The sequence below is a fragment of the Amphibalanus amphitrite genome, unplaced genomic scaffold (assembly GCF_019059575.1).
Source record: "Amphibalanus amphitrite isolate SeventyFive unplaced genomic scaffold, NRLGWU_Aamphi_draft 000183F_arrow, whole genome shotgun sequence".
Classification (NCBI taxonomy): domain Eukaryota; kingdom Metazoa; phylum Arthropoda; class Thecostraca; order Balanomorpha; family Balanidae; genus Amphibalanus; species Amphibalanus amphitrite.
Window position 1 is genome coordinate 510,282 of NW_024881678.1, and position 19,997 is coordinate 530,278.

At 51.4% G+C, this 19,997-nt stretch overlaps 2 protein-coding genes across 2 annotated transcripts in view; one reads left to right on the forward strand and one right to left on the reverse strand.

The window, feature by feature from the left end:
- Positions 1-19,997, reverse strand: part of LOC122384210 (N-alpha-acetyltransferase 15, NatA auxiliary subunit-like) — a 43,858-nt gene that overhangs the window by 19,743 nt on the left and 4,118 nt on the right. The window contains exons 3-12 of the mRNA XM_043371330.1: positions 15,367-15,445; positions 14,889-15,151; positions 14,128-14,410; positions 13,451-13,666; positions 12,579-12,758; positions 12,093-12,271; positions 11,417-11,569; positions 10,288-10,416; positions 9,873-9,961; positions 9,579-9,703 (exon numbers count right to left, since the gene is read on the reverse strand). Coding sequence (XP_043227265.1) covers positions 9,579-9,703; positions 9,873-9,961; positions 10,288-10,416; positions 11,417-11,569; positions 12,093-12,271; positions 12,579-12,758; positions 13,451-13,666; positions 14,128-14,410; positions 14,889-15,151; positions 15,367-15,445 — 1,696 coding nt within the window. The remainder of the gene's footprint in view (positions 1-9,578; positions 9,704-9,872; positions 9,962-10,287; positions 10,417-11,416; positions 11,570-12,092; positions 12,272-12,578; positions 12,759-13,450; positions 13,667-14,127; positions 14,411-14,888; positions 15,152-15,366; positions 15,446-19,997) is intronic.
- Positions 3,234-5,303, forward strand: LOC122384211. Its single transcript, XM_043371331.1, has 2 exons — positions 3,234-3,381; positions 4,079-5,303. Exon 2 carries the CDS (start codon positions 4,079-4,081, stop codon positions 5,078-5,080), a length of 1,002 nt encoding a protein of 333 aa, XP_043227266.1. The 5' UTR covers positions 3,234-3,381; the 3' UTR covers positions 5,081-5,303.

Here is a 19,997-nt window from a genome sequence, read left to right on the forward strand (position 1 = left end):
CGTCGTCGGTGCGCCGTGTGGCACGGCAAGGTCGGCGCTGAGCCGTCGCCGGCCTTCCTCGGCGGCCCCGCACCGCTGGACACGGCGCCACGGGCCCACGGCGAGCGTCCAGGAACGTCGCGGCGCAGCCTGCAGCCCAGGTATGCGCTAACTACCATGTGCCGCGGTGTCTAAATCTTCCCCACGCTAACTGGCCTCCTTGGTCGCTTAGCGATTAGTGGCAAAAGGCGTTGGAATACTCGTCTGCAAAAACGTCAAGCTGCAATGTAGGCACAACCTTAAACTTAGCCCGGCTCTGATCAAGCGCAATAAAGATCTTGACCTGCCATAAAACGGGGTCAAAATGGCACCTCTCAATATAACATACCACCGCACCACATGAAATTGATACACATCTCGCACGTACCGCAGAAGTAAGTTCACTGCCGAGATAGCCGCCTGTAACACTACATCATTCTATAACGACCCACACTGAGGTCGATGACATTCACCCTAGGTCCGAGCGGTGTCCTCCGAAGGACTAGTGACGAAACGTCCGCATAGCTCGGGAGGGGCGCCAGGCGCCAAACAAGGTCGTTAGGTGTCTGATCCTGCAGCCGGTGCAGGGCTGACAGCGGGGGGGGGGGGGGCACGCACACGCAGGACAGCGGACTGGACAAGGGAGCAGGGTCAGACAGTGACGCCAGGACAGGTCAACGGACTGACCGTGACGGCAGGGCAGCCGAACAAACGAGTATCAGTGGACAAGGCGACAGGACTGATGACAGGTCAAATGACAGACAGAGGCGGCGGGACAGGACAAAGGACTGACCGAGACCGCAGGACAGCAGGGCCACAGGACTGACCAGGGCGGCGGGACTGGGCACAGGTCAAATGACTAACAGTGGAGGCATGATAGGTCTGATGACTCGACAGTGGCGGCATGACAGGTCAGAGTCGGACCGCGACGACAGCAGAAGAGGCCACAATGCTGTTCACAACGGCAGAGCAGAGTTAAGGTCAGCCTTGTAGGGCAGGTCAGGACAAACAACCCTAAACCAAAAAGGTGATAAGATAATCATATGACTGAACGAGGCGACAGGCGATATGTGACAGGAATGTCCATGACAACAGAAGGAGATGCTGGGGGCCAATTGTAGGGGAAAACTGCTTACATAACTGACGATGGCAGTCGTCCAAGCCACAATACTGACTGGCGCCAGAAGAAGCCACACATCTGACTGTGAACACTGGACGACTCATGGGTCTCCGTATCACAGGACAGGTCACGGGTTTCACCGAGGCGGCAGGACAGGCCACATATCTCACCACCAGCGCCGGGGGCCAGTGTGGCGCCAGTGCGGCGCGCACCGTTCGCCGAACGTTTGCAGCTCATCTCCGGCTCAATAGCCGCCCGGCGACGGCGGCGCTTCGAGGAACCGCCGCGACCGGTCGGCCGGCCGCGCTCGGGTATGTTCACCGAGACCATGGCGATCGACGGAGCATTACAATCGCCCACCGGCTTCAGCATCACTGCGTGCTGTGATGCTCAACGCATTACAATGAACAGCCACGCATCGGTTCCAGCACTACAGCACGCAGTTCTGACGAACAATACCAGTTGCCATGGCAATTACATAACTGGACAGAAAAAAAAGAGGAGAGATATTCCATCCCAATCGAGTGCAATGCACAATTTACAGCTAAAGACCGGTCGACCTACGTTCTGTTCGAAATGATTATTGAGCACAATTTTCGTCATTGCTGGGTTCCTTGTCCCAGATGTTCCAGTCCCAGACGAGATATCCCAGTATCACCATTATAATGAGAAAATGGCAGTGCGCACTGCGCAAATCGGGGCCTACCAAGAGACACCATCAGGCAGCATGCCGCGCAAAAGCATTCCTCTGGACATTACGACATGCCTTTGATATTGACGCCTTACAACTGCTATTTCGACGGTAAGACGAACAACAAGCTATAACTTTCCCAGAAGCCGCCACAAAAAGCCATCAGCAGCTGCTAAAAAGGCTCGTCACTGCAGAAAAGCAGTAAACAAGCCTGCCAGTCTATTGGAAAATAGGGCAAGCTCGCGATCATCCAGATATGACAAAGCTGTAAGCGGCGTAGAAAGCAAGCCGACAAAGTTACCAATCCTCTTCGATGGAAGGCGTTCTTGAGACAACACAACACACTGCGACTTCAAATCTCCGTTGGCTTCTAACAAACAAGTCACTAGATTTATGGAGTGAACGGATTTGAACTCGTGGAAGACAGTGGTGCAAATCGATGAAACAGATAAGTTATAAAAATAGGTACACCTGAAAACGAGCAGAGGAGTCTCAAGAAGGCTTGTAACTTGATGGCACCGGCAGAAGGTAAACAGAAGGTAAATATAATGCTCGAGCGCATAGCGCCATGTCGGCTCCTCACCCCAGTCAGTCTTTAGGCTCGTGGCAACAACCCCGGCATCCAAAAGCGAATACAGACCACACTCACAGCCGAACAGAACAGAAACGCCCACGACAGCTATACCAGACAGGAAATAAACACTCCCGACAGTCACATTGAACAGAAACGCTCACGACAGCCAAACGGATGGCCGAAACGACCCCCGACGGGTAAACCAGAGCGAACCCTGACACTCAAATCCGGACCGAAACAACTCGGCAGTAGAAACCGGACAGAAGCGGCGCCGACAGTCGAAACTGGACAAAGACACATTCGCGGAACCCAAAACTGTACAGCAATGCCGACGGTCGTCACCAGGCACGGGAATCAGGATACCTTGACGTACCGTCCAGCAGCACCGGACAAGACCTATACCGAATGATGTTCGTTGGCCATTGGCCACTGGCAAGTGGCCAGCCCGCCACCTTAAGCGGCTTCGCCATGACGTCGTTGTTGGACAAGCAAAACACCGATAAATTACATTTGCAAATGCGTTCGGAGATCTATAAACAAACCACGTACGCCGCAGTGCGATCAGCTAATAGGAGCGTGAAGCTACGGTCGCGAACAGAGCACCCGGAACGGAAATCCCCGAGACGCCCGATGGGAAACCGTTTCGACCTCGCCGCATCATCGATCCATAATAGCAGGTGTGCGCCGAGCTGCGGTCGGCTGGAGCCCGCTCAGACGTCAGCAGTATGACGTCACAGCTCGGCGGTCTGACGTCACAGTGGCTGCCCACGTCTCCGGTCGGCGGCGGCAGGGCGGTCCGACCGTGGCGCCCCCGAGCGGCCGAGCACCTCCGTATATAGTACAGCTGCAGCGCGCCGGCCGCCAGCTAGTACCGAGCCGACGGTGACCTGCGCGTGTCGTCTGCGACACCTGAGCGATATAGCGACAGTCGACAGTTGACGGTCCACGAGACGATTGGATATCAGTCCAGATAGAACGGTGAGTGGTCACGGTCAGTGGCTGCGCGGAGCGGCCCTGTATGCGGGAGACCTTCCGAGCGTGCATACAATGGTGCGCCGGGGCGGTCATGGCTAGTGCGACGGTTTCTATTCATAGTAAGGTATCACCTCACGCACGTTTTTACTGAGTCGCCCCAAATGAAAGCCCCACGGAGGGAGTAGACCGCGTTCGATGGAACGCCTCAAAGCAGCTGTAATGATGAGATAATCATCTTTGAACAGTGCTAAGAGACGCTTCTTTGCTGTACTAATAGGGGCTCCCTTGGGCAGCGCCGATTGAGGCACTTTCGGGCGTTTGCCGGGGTCCGGTCACGAAGCTGGGTCGCCGGCGGTGGGCGTGCAGGGGGAGGCGGGTTCGCTCGGCCACTGGCCGGACCGGTTAGCGGCCCGTCGGGGCCGCCGAGCGTCATGTCAAGGTGCACGGCCCTGGCGGCCGGCCGGCAGCCTTGACGGCCGAGCGTGACTCGAACGGCGCCCGATCGGCACGGGCCGTGCCCCGCCGGCGCACGGGCCCCCGCCCCGGGGCCAGCCGTGACCCCGACAGACACCGACTCCGACTGTCAGGGTCGCCGGCTGTACGGAAAACCACAACACGCGAGGTGTGCGGGGGAGGCGCTGTCTGTACCCGCCCCGGTTGTGAGCAGCCATCTAACGAATCCGTGCCCTCTCTGTTGCAGATGTTACCAGTGAGTCTACTCGGCGTGACGGCCGCGCTGCTAGCGGTAGCCAGCGGCCGGCCCCAGACGGGAGCCCTGTGGCACTCCAGCCTCTCCGACGGGCAGCTCTCGGGTAGCGTGGCGCGCGGAGGCGCCCTGAACAGCCACTTCGTGGCACCGCGGCCCGAGACCGGCGGGTTCCGTCCTCTGAATCCCCGCCAGGGCCGGAGAATCAGCGACGGCAGCGAGACCAACCGGCTGGCCACCACCACTACCACGCCCCGGCCCAAGTCCGGGAAGAAACTGGTCACCCTCCGGCCCATCGGCAACAACATTCAGGAAATCCTCTTCAACAACAACTACCGCGAGACGCCCGGCGAGCACGAGCCGGAGCCCAACAATATCGACGACTACAGCCAGCTGGACGGCCTGCACCCCAGCGAGGTGTGGCTGCTCGACGACGACCTGCTCGTGCTCAAGGGCGGCGAACTGGCTGAGGGCTTCATCGACACGACACCCATCGACGACTACCAGGCGCCGTACAGGCAGCCGCGGTTCCCGCCGCCCGGCTTCAAGCCGGACGACGGTGTGGTGATCCCGGGCGCTGCACCGCCGACCGGAGTTCACCAGCGCCAGCCGGAGGCCTTCATTCCCGAGTTCGGTTACGACCCGTACGGCGCCGGCCGGTCGGCGCCCGAGCCGCGCCGCCTGCCCGCGCCCGCCGCCGCCGGAGCCGTGCCGCGGCACACGCACCAGCAGATCACCTACGTCAAGGGCCGCGCCTTCCCGGGTGCACAGCCGACCGGCGGCCTCATCCACAATCTGGACGGCCTGCCGCGGTCCTTCAGTACCAGCAACAGCTACCCGGCACCAGCGGCGGCCGTGGCGCCTCAGCCGGCAGCGGCGGCGTTCGGCGCGCCGGCCTCCAGCAGTGTGTTCGGCGCCAGCGGCAACTACATGACCTACACCAACCACGACGGCGGATACAGCTACTCGTACAAGACGGACGGCAGGGCGCGCTGAGCGGCCACCGGCCCCACCACCGGCCGACGAGCCGTTCCCGAGGCTGTGTCACGTGCCGGCCGGCCGGGCAGCCAGCGGCCGCTCGCCGCCCGCCGGCCGACATTGTTATTGTTATTGCCGTCCGCGCTGTTGTTATTCATTGTACATATGTCGCCGCCGTGTACATACATCCATCGTGTTCATTAGTCGTGTACAATTGCAAATACAGTCCACTCATAGACGATCAAGCGTGTCTTGGTGTGACGGATGGCATGAATCATATCATAGTTCAGTCATTAGTGGTAACGCACTGTGGCTGGTGAGATATCGATCAGGCGCAGCCGATGAACTCATGATGACGTAATGAATCGCTCATCTGCGGCCGAATCAGACGGTGGGACGGGACGGGACAAGGCCATCAATCACACTAGTAGGGATAAGGTCGGAGCGCTGGTAAAAGCACCGGACTCCGACCGCACTCGACTCTGGACGCTATATTCGAGACAGGTTTCCAGCCGAGATAACGCCAAAACCTGAGTAGAGCGCCGGTCCTGCACCACACATATTACGTGTGAGCGGCACGTATACTTCATACTGCGCTTATTTTAGCACCTTTCACACTGTCCGGTTTTAGGCCTTCCGGACACTCCGGTTTTCGCTCGTCCGGTTATACACAGTCCGTTTAGAAATCGTACCGTGAGGATAGAGCTTCCAGTCACAGGCCGTCCGTTTACCAGACTTCTGTTTCACCGCGCCGGCTAGAGACCTTCACCCCATGGTCCGATTCGAGACCTCCGCCTCGCCGTCCCTTCAGAGACCTTAACCTCATCGTACGATTAAACGCCACCCCCACTATTTGGTCACGGGCCGGCGCACCGCACAAATCCAGACCTCCAACCAAACATGACCCGACACTCCAAGAATGGGGTTGCCTCGCTGACACCTCCAGGTATGACCAGCTGTTCCCCTCCCCGCGCGTGGCCGGCGGGCCTGGTCAGGTCGGCTTCATTCTCGCGCGCCAAGTCCATGGTCAGTGTACTGGTGCCTTTCGCAAAGTCAACCAGTTGATTGGGCAAAATGACGAGCGCCAGCCACCGCTGTTTGAGTCCAATTGACAGTTTGGTAAGACCAGACAGAGCTGTGAGCGCCGCACAATGGAGCCATTTACCAGGACATCGCGAATTAAAAAAAAAAAAAAAAAAAACGATCAGCACCTACCTACTACTGTGGCAGTCCCAGTTCTTTTATAAGGAATACAATGCTGAGAAGCTTTACCTTATAGACACCAAACCAGGCACATCTTTAGTACTCTTCGAGGTGTTCAAATTCAGTGTGAACGGTGATTTGCACGGATAATCATATGCATTGTGCACTGCACTTTGCACAGTCGAAAGCCAGACGGGATCTTTTTCTTTTAAAGGGCACCCCGTTTTGGGAAGACCTCGGCAAACTGACAATAGAGACAATACTTGTTCGTAAAGGGCAGGAACATCAACGTCATAGGTGTGGCTGCAACCCTCAGAAATACAGGTGTTGCAATTTCTTTTGTCCCAGCTGCAAGACAAGTAACTGCAGCTTAGTCTCGCACAACTCATTAACTGGCAGCCCTTACCACGTGCTGGCTCTGGCAGCTGACCCCAGCGCCTCCACTGCCCTCCGTTCAGGTCGGTCGCGGCTGCCGACACCCGGCCGTGACCAGAGTCGATTAGACCGCGGTCAGCCCAATCTCCGGGTGTGTGCCGCAGCCGTCCGGGTTCACTCCAGGAACAGAGAGCGGCGACGGGGCGTGTCCCACACCCGGTGACGTCACAGCCCAGGGAGGGCGGTGCGGCCGGCTCTCATGAAGCAACGCGCGCGCTCCGGTGATGCGCGCGCGAGCCGGCGCCGCGTTTGCCGGCCGTCTGTGAGGCAACCGGCGGCGCCGCGCTGCACAGAGCGCCTCTCTCCTTCTCCCTTCTTGGCACGCGGTGACCCCAGGCCAGCCAGTCAGTAGCGCAACACCCCTCCCCGGCCCGGGAGCTAAGGAAATAGCGACAGATACAGCGCCGGCCGCCGCCCGCGGGCCGACCATCACACACGTTACATCACAGCTCACACGCTACATTGCACAGATGAGCGCCCAAACTGGCAGCCGAGTCGACTGAGATCGAGCACCGTATAGCACATCAGGTTGGCAGTCGTCCGAGCATTGTGCGGTGAATGGTCTCTCCCACTAATCGCCGGAGATACACCCCAGAGAGCGTGGATCCGGTCGCTCGGCTCCATCCCATCTGACAATGGCGCCAACCGTACTGGCACGTTCGCCCCCGTCGCATGCCCCAATCCAGGGTATATTGAGTCCCGATCCCCCCAAAAAAACTCATTCCCCTCCCCTTTAGACAATGTGCCTTCGGTATAATTTCATCCACTTAGAATGTCTATATCAGGCTGTTGAGACTCAATGATTTTGTGGTTGAAATAATGATCTTGATACAATAATCTGACTTTTAATTTTTGCTTGAATCTTTTTTCGGATGAGATTAAAAATTAGACTGTAAATCTTCATTACTTCAGCCAGGTTCGAATCCACACCCGTCTGGCGAAACGTCTCGAAAAAAGACCGCAGAGCCAACACCACGCTCCATCCCTCCATCCCGCCACCTCCCGTCCCGACCGTGCCGAGTATGCAGGGCGCGTAGCTCCGTCTGTCCCTCTCCTACCGAGCACACGGGGCCTGCGCTGACCCGCTGGCACCGGCGTCTCTGTTGCACCGGTCCGTCCGAGACCTTTCACAACAGGCCAGCGGTGGGCCGGCGCCACCGACGCCCCTCGACCGAGCGCCCAGCTGCCGTCACTCACGGCATTCGTCTGGTGGGCAGCGGCCGCTGGGAAGGCGGGTGGAGCCGACCGGCAGAGGGGGTGAATATCTCGGCAGGTGGCCATAAGGCACCGGGCAAGACCAGCGGAACATCGGCGCCCCATCCCCATTGGAACCTATTAGTAAAGTAATCTTGTTGGAAACCACCAACACCCTTCGCTATGACGAAGTAACCGGTAGGCTTGTCGATTTTGTCCTGTGCTTGGGGAGGGTGAATAGCGCTAGTGTGGCCCGCTACCGTGCCGTCGTGAACTCTCGCCTGTTTTATTTTGACAGCCTCCCTTACGAACCTGTATGATCATTTGCGACAGTAGATGCGACTTATGCAACCTCTAACTTATCACAGTCTCTGTCAGAGCAACAATGATGAAATTGCGGTAGACAGACTTTAAGCATTGGGCCTTCTTCGTAACGGTAGTAACGTGTTCTGGCTTATGATCAGTCGATAACTAGCGCCCGACCTTAACAAATTTTCACAATTTTGAGGAAAAAAGTGGTAGGGCTAGAAAGTTTAAACTGTAGAAAACGCAGGCATTGTCCGCAAAACCTTTGAAAGCATCCGCATGTTTTGCGTCGAGCCCATTCAGAGATCCATAAATAACGGAACATGGGAAGTAACAGCGGATTTTCAGCCATCGATGGCCGATTGTGTGAACTGTTCCAATCCACAACTACCATCGAGCCGTCAGCAGAAACGAAAGGCGACGTGACAAAACCACAGCGACTTCTCCCACAGAGTACAGACCACTGGCATATTGTAGCGACACCGCTGAAAGCGATCTCTCACCAAACTTTCAGAGCTATGAGCATGGGGCGAGAGAAACGGTATATTTCCTAGACAAACGAAGACAGGGGGATTGTTTGGGTTCCAGGACGACCGCACGCTAGTTGGACGGTAACTGGCAGACGGTCTCGTGCATACGATACTGGGGCGTGACTGCAGTTCCAAGTATCGGAAACTTGTACCGTTAACCTGTAGCTGATAACAATGGAACAAATAGCGTTGTAAATTATAACAATGGAACAAATAGCGTTGAACATCCCGAGCCGTCTGCTAGGGCAAAGGTGACGAGCCGAATTATCCATGCTAAGTGGGACTGAGTTCGTTCGCAGTTATTTTCTACGAACAAAATGGGAGCGACGAAAGGCCTTCATTCCATGGGTAGTACCGTCATACTTGAGGAGCCCAGCGATCCTTGAATCGGTCAGAGCAGCAGAGCCACTGGCGGATTCAGGGAAAAGGGGGCATTTGGGGAAAATGCCTCCCCCCACCGCAGCGCCCGAGATCGATGAAAAAATGCGTTTTCGAGAATAAAACGAAAACGAAACATTCAATAAGGAAAAATTAACGTTAAACTGCATGTAGGTAACGAATCGAAATTTGATCAGTTTTTTTTTTTTTTTGGATTTTTTGGGGGTATGCCTCCCGCAGCATCCAAGACCGCCTTTCTTGATCCGCCAGTGATCAGAGCGTAATGTTTTCGACTACATCGGTACTTGGGGTTATTTTCGTCAGCGTCCGGATTACATTCATAAGCAAGGTCGGTACATGCCGTCCACACACAGTGAAACTGGAATACCTGCGCTGCAGTGCACACCTGCCGCGTTGTGACGTGGCTCAGACCGCCACCACCGGACCCCTGCCCCGCCCCGGTGACTGACCTGTGTTGAGCGTCTGTTCCTCGCTGTCGAGCACGGGCGGCTTGTCGTGTAGCAACAGGTACACCTCGATGGCACACTGCGCCGCCTTGTAGTAGAACGGATGGCGACGGAGAATGTCCTCCAGCCTGACAGGGGAGACCACAAACAGTCAGACCAATGCATTAACTATACACTGTCAGCGCTCTGTTCACATAATGTTTAAATCTAACTTGAGATGAGAATAAGTTTATCCTGGAAAATATTTTCGCTTTCGAGAATAGGTAAAGCTTTGTCAACACCTCGGCAGACACGTACCTGAGCAAACCCACGTAGGACCGGATTGTCATCCGTCGAAGGCAGTAGGTGTTGAAGTCGAACTGGTCCTCGATAATATCCGAGAAATGCTGCGAAATAAGGGGAAAACATTTGGTCAATCGACCTGTTCAACGGCGTTACGGTTCCCAAATGCATGCCCAATGACAAGCATGGGAACACAACATGTAATTGACAAATCTAAACGTCATCCGCTTTGATCCGAATGCTTTACATACTTATCCGAATTATGGGAAAAAAATCGTCATCATGCAGAGTGGTTCAAAGTTTTCATATTTTTCCTAAGTCACATTTTATTTACAAATTCGTTTTCAAACTGATAACAGTTAATCGGACACCAACACTCCAAGCAGCACGACTGTATCCAAGCCGCCATTTGACGGCTGCTCAGACTCACCCGGTCGACTTCATGGCACTTTTTCAGGGCGTCGCCCCAGCGCCCGAGCCGCTGGTAGGCCCGGGCAGTCTCTGTCAGGTACCACATGCACTGCATGTTGTTCAGGTCCTCGGTCGCTTGTACACCCTCCTGTGGGCGGACAAAATGGGACAGTTAGCGTCACCTATACGAAATCGGACGAAAAGGATCACTTATCGAGTTCTGTATTCGACGCAAGTCGGTGCGGAATCACTCAAGCAATCATCACTGCAGCAGGGAGCAGCGGAGGGGCTACATATACACACAGACTGCTCCATGCCAACTGAATCGAGTCACATTCCCGCTATCCACGCTTACAATACGAAAAAACGGAGAAACAGTAAACAGTACACACTACAGACTACTTTTGGAGTTTGGACGGAATTTTGAACGACAAATTTCCCGGTCAAAAATCGTAACTTTTGAACATTTTGCAACAAGCATAGATCAATCCCTCAACTGTGACATAGAAAAGCCAAAGTGTTAAGGCCCCAATCGTGTGCCAGGTATCATTTCGAGCCCGTATTTCGAACACAAAAGCGCTTTACGGTCCAACAATCTCTTTATGTGCATGTAACATGGTAACGATTGACGGTCGGCCAGGCTGCTTTGAGGGTCGAATGATCGGGGGAATCGCGCATAACATCTACTATACTATCCAATGTATTTCCAATAAAAGAATTTCTTAATCCACGAGTTTCCACAGCATGACAACAGAAGAGTATCGCTTCATTAGACACACATTCAGTGAGTCACAGACACCTTCGAATGTGGAAAAAATGCTGTGTCAACACACTTCTGTAAGCGCATTGCTCAATCCTCTATATCCAAGCCTTCTTGATGAGAAGTTCTGTTCAAATAGCAGCTTCCAACGTTCTACGAGTTACAGATCACACAAAGCTGCAATTCTTATATATCACCCATACAACCAATAGCCATGCCGGGGTCATCGTATCGATCGGCTATTTGTCGAAAGCACATCCTGGCTGTGTGTGGGTAGCTCTTCGTACAAGACGCACTCCTGGCACATGAATGTACGCTCCTGGTACATGTACTCTTCCCTGCCCGACTGACGGCCACTCACCAGTATCGCCATCTGACGATTACTCACCCGTGTGAACTTTGAGCAGAGCTCCTCGGCTTCTGAGAGCATGTTGGCGCGCAGCATGTACTTGGCCGCCTTTGAGTTGATGTAGCGGTCCGCCGTGTCCATGCCTTGCGCCTCGTCCATCCACTTGGAAGCCTCCATCGCGTTACCGGCGTGCTGCGGGCCGGCGGACGGACGGGTCAGATTCAGTGCCGGCAAGAATATACCGATCGGTTGTACATCAACACAAAAACACAGATAGCCAACCGACCGGTCAGTGACCGACAGCGGGAGGGCAACACTGACACAGATTGTCCATTAACATTGTCCACTGACACAGACTGTCCAGTGCCCAGCACCTAGCGAGCGGTCAGCGACACATCAGGGGGAGGGCAACATTTATAGATCACCTACCACTCAGCGGCACGGGGACACCTCTCGGCGAAAAGCCAACACGGGCTACCATTAATGGCCGTCTCACGTTAGTGTAACACGGCCGTAATGCAACTGTGGCCGATCAAACGTAGAATTGAAAGCCCAAGCTAGTTCCAGTGACTCTTCTGAAATGTCTCATGATTCGGAATCGTGACTGCTAGCGGTACAATTAAACTGAGGAGATATTACACCGAGTTTAGCGCGGTTGGAAGCGGTGCGTGAAGCGCCCTCAACTTGAATCACCTTGAAAATCTTGTTGACTCACCTTGAAAATCTTGGCCTTGAAGACGAAAAGTTCAATAAGCGTGGGGGTGTGTTCTAATGCCTTGTCTATATATCCCAGTGCCCGTTCGATATCACGTTTAAAGTCAAAATGTTGCGCTAAGTAGTAATACGTCCATACTAAACACGATGGAGCCTCTTTGGGGTTGCTGGCCTCCGCATCTGTGAACGATAGAAAGAATAACCTGAAGGATATAAAACATGATAATCATGTACCAATATATCAATTACATTTTTAGTTATATGAAGAATAGAACCGCAGTCTCGGATAACTATTAAACCACCCTTACGGTCAGTAATCAAAATTTCCTCGCCATATCTAAATTAGCCGAACAAGAAAACCACCTGTATCTCGGATACAACCATTGGCAGTGCTGAGTTCCCATCCCAATCAGAATCCAACACAGTCGTAGAGCCAACATCCCGCCATCTCTGTACACATCGACTCCGACCGTACGTCGCCACTGACCTGCCGCGCTGAAGTAGCCGGTCTCGGCGAGGGAGCGCTCGAAGCCGAGCACCAGGCTCTCGATGACGCCGATCCACTCGGCGTCGTGGTAGAGCGAGGACATGTCGGTGAAGAGCGGCGGCGCGCCCTTCCGCAGGCCCTGCCGCAAAAACTCGTCCGCCAGCGCCACAAACTTCTCCCCTGTGAGACAACAATGGGGCAAGGCGTTAGATAGCGATCATACGACGAAGATGAAGGGAGAAGTGAGAGAGTGATACAGCTCCATGAGGACGAAATTCTCCCCTGCGGCAGGGTGACGGGAATGTGTAAGCTACCTAGTGAGAGAGAGAGACAACGAAAGGAGAAGAGGGAAAGTGGGAGGGAGGGTTAGTGACAGCACGAATGACTCGTCCCATAAAACGTGAATGAGCGGACAGTATCACATAGAAACCACACGATGATGCGAACACGTGCGGGGCGGGATAAGGGTAACCGGACCAAGAAGTGTCCTGGCTGTTCAAGACACTACTGACTTACATACGGCGATACTAATTTCTACTGCAAGGGAGGGACGACGGGAAAGCGATAAGGAAGCGATACACTGCACTGGAGCGAAACAAGATCAGTGGCGTCGCCTGGCGGCCCGTTAGCGAGCTTCAACCTGTGGCATAGCGACGCTAGGTAGCATAAGGGCAGATACCGCATTACGGCAGTCACAGTGCATCATTACCGTTTCCACGCCATTACCGCAACCCATCAAAGAATACTGTGGTGAAATTACGCTACGTTGGATCTTACCAGTACATTTCCACGACGTATATCGCTTGGAAAGAGGCCCCACTTACACAACTTTCGTTCCTATAGCAACTCAACCGATTTCTCCTAGCGCCCACCTCGCACTATGTAGAGCTGCAGCTTTTTGGGTGCGTGTGCCCGCGGGAAGAGCTGCTGGTACTCCTGGTAGATGGCGAGCCGCTCCTCCTCCGTCGCCGGCGCTAGAGCACGCTCCAGGGCAGCAAAGTGCCGCCGGCTTTCGGGGTTCCGTTTGAGCAGGGCGCGGTAGATGGCCGCCGACTCTGAGCCGCGGTCCAGCTCCAGCAGAATCTCGGCTGGTGATAGCGACGTGACGACATGGTTAGTAAGGGACCAGGGAGGCAACGACGGTAATACGGAAGGCGGCACAGACAGAGGCAACACACTCTTCGCAGTACTGAGGCTGTATAGTCTTTATGGTCTTTCCAAGTCTTTCTTCAAAGTACCGATATGCGGAGAAAGGAAGTACCGGTGAATCAACCGCTAAAATCGGTTCGAACCAGTCTCGCCCCTTCCTCTACAACATCCCCAACCATGCCCCAGGTCAGGTGGTTTGGTGCCTCTCAAACTTGGCATCCCTTCCTCGGTCGGGCTTGATGGCACTGCCGCACCGCACCACATCGGTACTTTCAAGGGAGACTGCACGGATAGTAGCACGAACGGCAGGCAAGGAGGAACAACCTTTGAATAGCTTATTCTCATCACACTCAGGATTGCCAGCCCCAGATTCTCATGGCTGTCCTCGTTATGAGCTCACCTCTCATCTCCTGGACGGTGACCTTGTCACAGATCTGTGCCTCGTACTTGTCCAGGTGTTCGAGCGCCTCGCGCAGCCGGCCCGCCTCCCTGATCACCATGGCCTGGTAGAGCATCAGTTCGCTCTGCTCGTAATCAGCAGAGTCCTTGGTGAGCGTCTCCCGGAACGTCTCCAGGATGCTGAGCGCCATATCGTGGTCTTTGGCCAGGTGCTGTGACAGCGCGTACCCGATCCACGAGACCCGCTGCGTTGGACGGAGCACAAACAGCTGGTAGCGCGTTTCCTGGAGAACAAAGCGGACAGGCGTGAACAGAGACGTAAACAGATACAAAAATGGTATTTTGTGGCCAATGCGATATAACACTGCGATGGTTCGATCATCAACACCAACGAACAGCCCAGAGAAAAAACGTGAATACTGAATAAGCGTGAGCCAGTGGTGTGAACAGATAGCAAAAATGAACATTTGTGGCGATTACGATAAAACATTGCGATAACTCGAGCATCAAGATCAATGACACACGGCAGAGAAGACATCGAACCTAGCTTGATCGGGATCAATGTCTCTGGATCCTTTGACGAGCTACATGTTCTCCGTATTCCCAGGAAATCAGCTTCCACTAAGTGAAGAAAGGAAATGGTGAGTGAAGTAGCTTAACCCCTCCCTAGACAGGTGCACTAGAAAGCCTAGGGCTCTGGCGGAGGTCTACGTTCAATTACGCACAAGATCGCCGAACTAAAGCAGTCCTAGCACCAATTACCCGATATCCTTCCAGATCTCGCATCTGGATTTGGAGCTGTGACAGATCCCTCAGGATCTGGATGTTGTCCTTGTCCCATTTCAGCGCGTTCCGATAGCATTTGATGGCCTCGTCGTACTTTTTATCGGACCTCTGAAGGATACCGTACACGTGCCAACACACGTGCGACTTTAGGTTGTTGCGCAGCCCTTTGCGCACGTAGTCGTAGGCCTCCTCCTTCTTGCCTAGGCAGTTCAAGATCAGGCCTTTCATGGAGAGTGTCTCTGTGGAAGGCATGGGTAGTGTCAGACACAGATGGAGGTGGGGCGACAGGGGCAGCAGGTCAATCGAGAAACATGTTTGCCTGCAACTTAACTATTCTTATCAGCATAAATGTAATTTATCTCAGAGACAGCAATTGATGATTCCAGCTGATGGAAATTTGTACACAGCAATTGATGCATTCAACACCCCCAATGCAGGCCGGATGTGTCCTTACCGCCATGATCTGGGTGAGCTGCCAATATCTGCTTGGCAAATTTCAGTCCATTTTTGTACTGTTTGTGTTCATAGCATTTCTGAAAAAAGAATGGCAAGTAAGATTGATGGTCCAACCAGTCCAACTTTGAAAGAAAAAAGGGCATTGAGAACAGACATCCCTATGCAGAATAAGTCGCAAACAAGCCAGAAATCTGGATCAATTATAGTTAAATATTATTACCCAATCTTATTGCTCAACTATTGTTCAGAGAAGAAGAATGGCATGAAAATGACCAAGATATCACATTGACATGAACTGTCACTTAGCCACACACACACACAACTGGTCACAAATTAACCCATTGTGCACTCAATGAGACCTGGTTTGGGCCATGTGACAACTGACCTAACCAGTGATAAACCAGTCTCATTAAACTTTCCAGGTGGTAGCATGCTGGTTCCTGTCACACAAAGTACTCTTGCACACAAGAACTTTCACAGTACCAATCATTGAGATGCCAGGCATATCCATGAAAATTGAATAGATTGGTTACGGAGCGAGCGAAGCGAGCGGAGGGTACCCCCTCGCAATTTCGCACGTGCAAGGCCCACCCTCTCGCTCGCTCCGTTAGTCGCCCCAAAAGGCGTTATACTGGTCATTACTGGTTTTAAAAAGACATACATACATGCTGTTCTTTACAGGCAAAAAGTGTGAAGATTGTCCAGTGTCCACTGTCACCAAGGAAGACTGATTTTCCTAGATACCAAATGGGTAATCAAATAGGACAATGAGCATGCAAATTTGTGTCTTATACATCAACATAAATCATGCTTTTATATGACAGAATTTGGTAGCTTTTTATGTTTTCAGAAAGATGGTAAAACAAATTATGAGGGTCCGATGTCTTGATAGTTGGGGCATTCCACGATAGATCGTACCACTTTTTTCCAATTTGACAACCCCATCTCTCGGATTTTAACGATAATTGGTCTAAGGGGTAATCAGGGGCTCTGAATCCTCCTGTGACAATTTCAGGCTAATCAGATGAGTAGTTTTTGAGTTATAATGTATAACATGTTTTGGATCTTGCGTTGCAGCGCCAAGTTTGGCGGGCTGTAACTCTAAGACGGATAATCCTAATGCCAAATGCTATACGGCATTGAACTTGCATTGAAACAAAGAATTATATGAATTTTTAAAATTTTGAAATATAAACTATTTTTGGTATATAACACATCGAGTTTCCTTTCACTTGCATTTTAATGCCTTTGGGACCAATTTTAAAAAAAAAAAATTATTTACTTAAAAACATTTTTGGATCATTATAAAGTAGTATGCAAAAAATTAGGAAGGTGTTCTTTCTATAAATGTATACTTATTTTGCGTCACCGTAATGGTCTCGAATTGTGATTTCGGGAAGAGAGCCTACAAATGGCGTGGTAAAGCTGCCTAGTGACATCACTGGTTACTGAAAGTCCAATTGAAGTCATTTTTGCCTCACGTTTGCATTGTTGACCTTGCGTGACGTCATTCGTACGTCACTAGGGTCATAAGAGTTTTCCGTCGATAACTCTCGATCAAATTGAGCTAGAGAGACGGGAAAGCTACCAATGGACTCGGGAAGACCTTGCAAATCGAATGATGTGCAATATGATCTCATTCACCCAGCTTCTTGGCCTGACCCGACTGTTAACCATCTCTGTGGCGGCGCTGTTTGTCCAGCGCCGCGCTGGTTGGCTTTGCCGCGGACTCGGAGCGGTCACGTGATGCCCGGGGGCTGGCTGCCGGCTGGGCCGCCCGGTCGGGGAGCGGAGCCAAATACACAGCAGTGTGCTGACCCGAGGTCAGCGACTTAAGCTGACCTCACCAGAACAAACAGTATACCATTCGACGCGCCGGAGCTAGGCAAACACAAAGATGCTAATATCGCGGCTCTGCGGCCATTTGTTGCGAAGTTATCTACCAAAAACCGGACCCGTAATTTGGGTCACTTGAAATGACCTCACCAATGAACCCGAGACCTTAAAGTGTGGTATCATTCGATGCATCTTGTAACGGCGCACATGCTCGTTTTTTCCGCAAGGTTCTAGCTCCATTATAGGCGAAACGGCGAGCTGGGGTCGTACCGACCCCCCGGAAACCAATTTTGTATGCATTAAAATGAGGGACTTATAGAAAGAACACCTTTCTAATTTTTTGCATGTCGATTTTAAATGACCTGAAATTTATTTTGAAGAAATAAAAATGGCAAAAATTTTGGTCCCAAGGGCCGTTATAGAGAATTTAAAAAAATATTACATTTTTCAATATGTAAAGCTTTTCTTTCCAATTTTAAAAAAGCTGTATTAATCTTTGATTCATCGTTAGTTCAAAGGTGTTTACCGTTTGTTGCTTGCTTAGCTCGTTTTTGAGTTATAGGTCATCAAACTCACCCTTACAATCTGAAGTTTAGAAAATATTTTGCAATGTAGCTCAAAAAGTTTTCATCTGAGAAGTCTGATATTTTGGCAGGTGTTTTTGGAGCCTATGATTACCCCTAGTACCAATTTTCATTCAAATCTGAGAGATGAGGGTGACGGGCCTGGTACGATCTATCATGGAATGCCCCAGTTCTTATTAACAAGTTGAATGAAATTTTACATCATGCCTAAACAATACAAAATGCAAAAGCTTTCATCCCATTAGCACATGAACAATTTGTTGAAATCAATTGACTTTAAAAAGCTAAGACAAAAAATTAGGTTGGTAGGTAGCTAATTTGAATGTCATTCACAATGTAGCCATGCCAAAGTATCTGCAAGGGGCTCTAAAAGTCATGGAAAAAGCTGTCTTTCAAGCAATGACTGGATTTTACAAGAAACTTTCTCGCTTTGAGTCCTTGAGATATTGACATTTCAGTAGGCGGAACTGTGGTCAAGCGTACCCATTTTCGGGAACGCATTTTCGTTCCCATCTTTGGGAACGATAAACCCAAATATGGGAACGCCATGTAGGAATTATTTAAAACAAGAAAAAGAACCGTTAAATGACGTCCAAAAAATATAAAACGGTCGTGAACCGCCTGATATTTGTCTCAATATTGTTGGGAAAGAGTTTGATATTGTAAGGCCCATCGTAGTTTCAAATCGTTCCCCTATTTCTAAAGCAGTCCATCATCCGGGCCGCGAGCCCAAATTTGGGAACGCTCTCGTACACTGGCGCTGCAAGCGTTCCTTATTATGGGAACGGCGTACCCAAAATTGGGAACGATTTCACCGACGCCTTTCAGGGGCTCTTTTCATTAACAAGCATCACGTCCAACGCCGCAAATTATTGTTAACGTAACAATCATCAGATGACCTTTCCGGCAAGACCGTCGCATGTTTCGCCCGGTCTTCTGCGCTTTTATTCCCGTCGATCTCGCAGCGGGCACGCCCCCCTCTGCAGGATTACGTAATTCACTACGCTCAGCGATGTTCAACAAGGTCTTCCATACCTATATCCACCGTCCGCGCCGAGGGTGGAGACAAGTCAAGCACCTGTCTGTCTATCACCGATACTTGACGAGCACAAGGAAGTATCCAAAAATGGGAACGCTGAATATGTTACACCCGCAAAACACCTAGTCCCATGGAAAATCTAGTTTTTTCCTTTCTTAATGAGTGTAAGTGGCAAAAGGCCTGGTAGGATGGGCACGAGGAATGATCGAAATCAGCATAAAAATTATAAATAAGCCACACAGAGCGACCTATATAAGAGAAATTCCCCCAAAACGATCATGCTTAGAAACACGGAAGACAAAAACCACGCTCATGACGCTCCTTATAAAACAACGCTAAACAGCTAGCATCCAAATAAAATATGTCTTTCCGGACTGATAAAATACAGCTGAATAATTTTAAACCACTGAAACTGAGTTTACAACAGTAGTTCGGTAAAATCACTGACGTTCCACGCGGTCGTGCGCCTCGACATCAAAAGTCAACAATATTACCTCGGGACTGTCCGCGTATTCCCTTGCATATGTCAGCATCTGGTGTCGCTAGTACGAAACTTCATAACCAGGCGAAAATTATTATACTTGACCTCAAAATGTAAAAACGCTTCATTTTCCTTTAAATTGCATGTTAAATGTAGTATAACCCATGTTTTCACCATTCCGCCATTTCAAAAAATCATTAAAAATATCATTCGACGGTCAATTTCCTTGTTCAACGGTGAGATTAAAGATAATTTTATAGAGATTTAGTAGATACTTTAATTAGCGTGCACTTTTTTGAGACGTGATGCACTAATGAGTTTTAGTGGGCGAACGGCCGAAAAATTACCTTCCGTTCTCATAAATGGGAACGCCCGTTCCCATATTTGGGAACTCCGTTCCCAAAAATGGGAACGTTCCTATATTTGGGTACTCATGACCATAGTTCCACCTACTGATTTATGGTAGGAGCATTTCTTGCATGATGACCCTATCACCTCTTAGCTTTGATTCAAAGTTGTTAGTAACCTTTCTGCTGATTGTAAAACCACCACGTCCAGGAACATTATGCAACTTTGCACAGTTCGTTATGGAGAAAGGTCCATTGATTCACTGTGCATTACTCGTGTCCATTGAAAATACGAAGTGATAAAACACACTTCCTTTCCCAAGAATTCAGTAGCAAAAGATG

Bases quoted from the DNA above. Each gene is read 5' to 3' on its own strand.
- LOC122384211 (XM_043371331.1), top strand. From the start codon at position 4,079: ATGTTACCAGTGAGTCTACTCGGCGTGACGGCCGCGCTGCTAGCGGTA.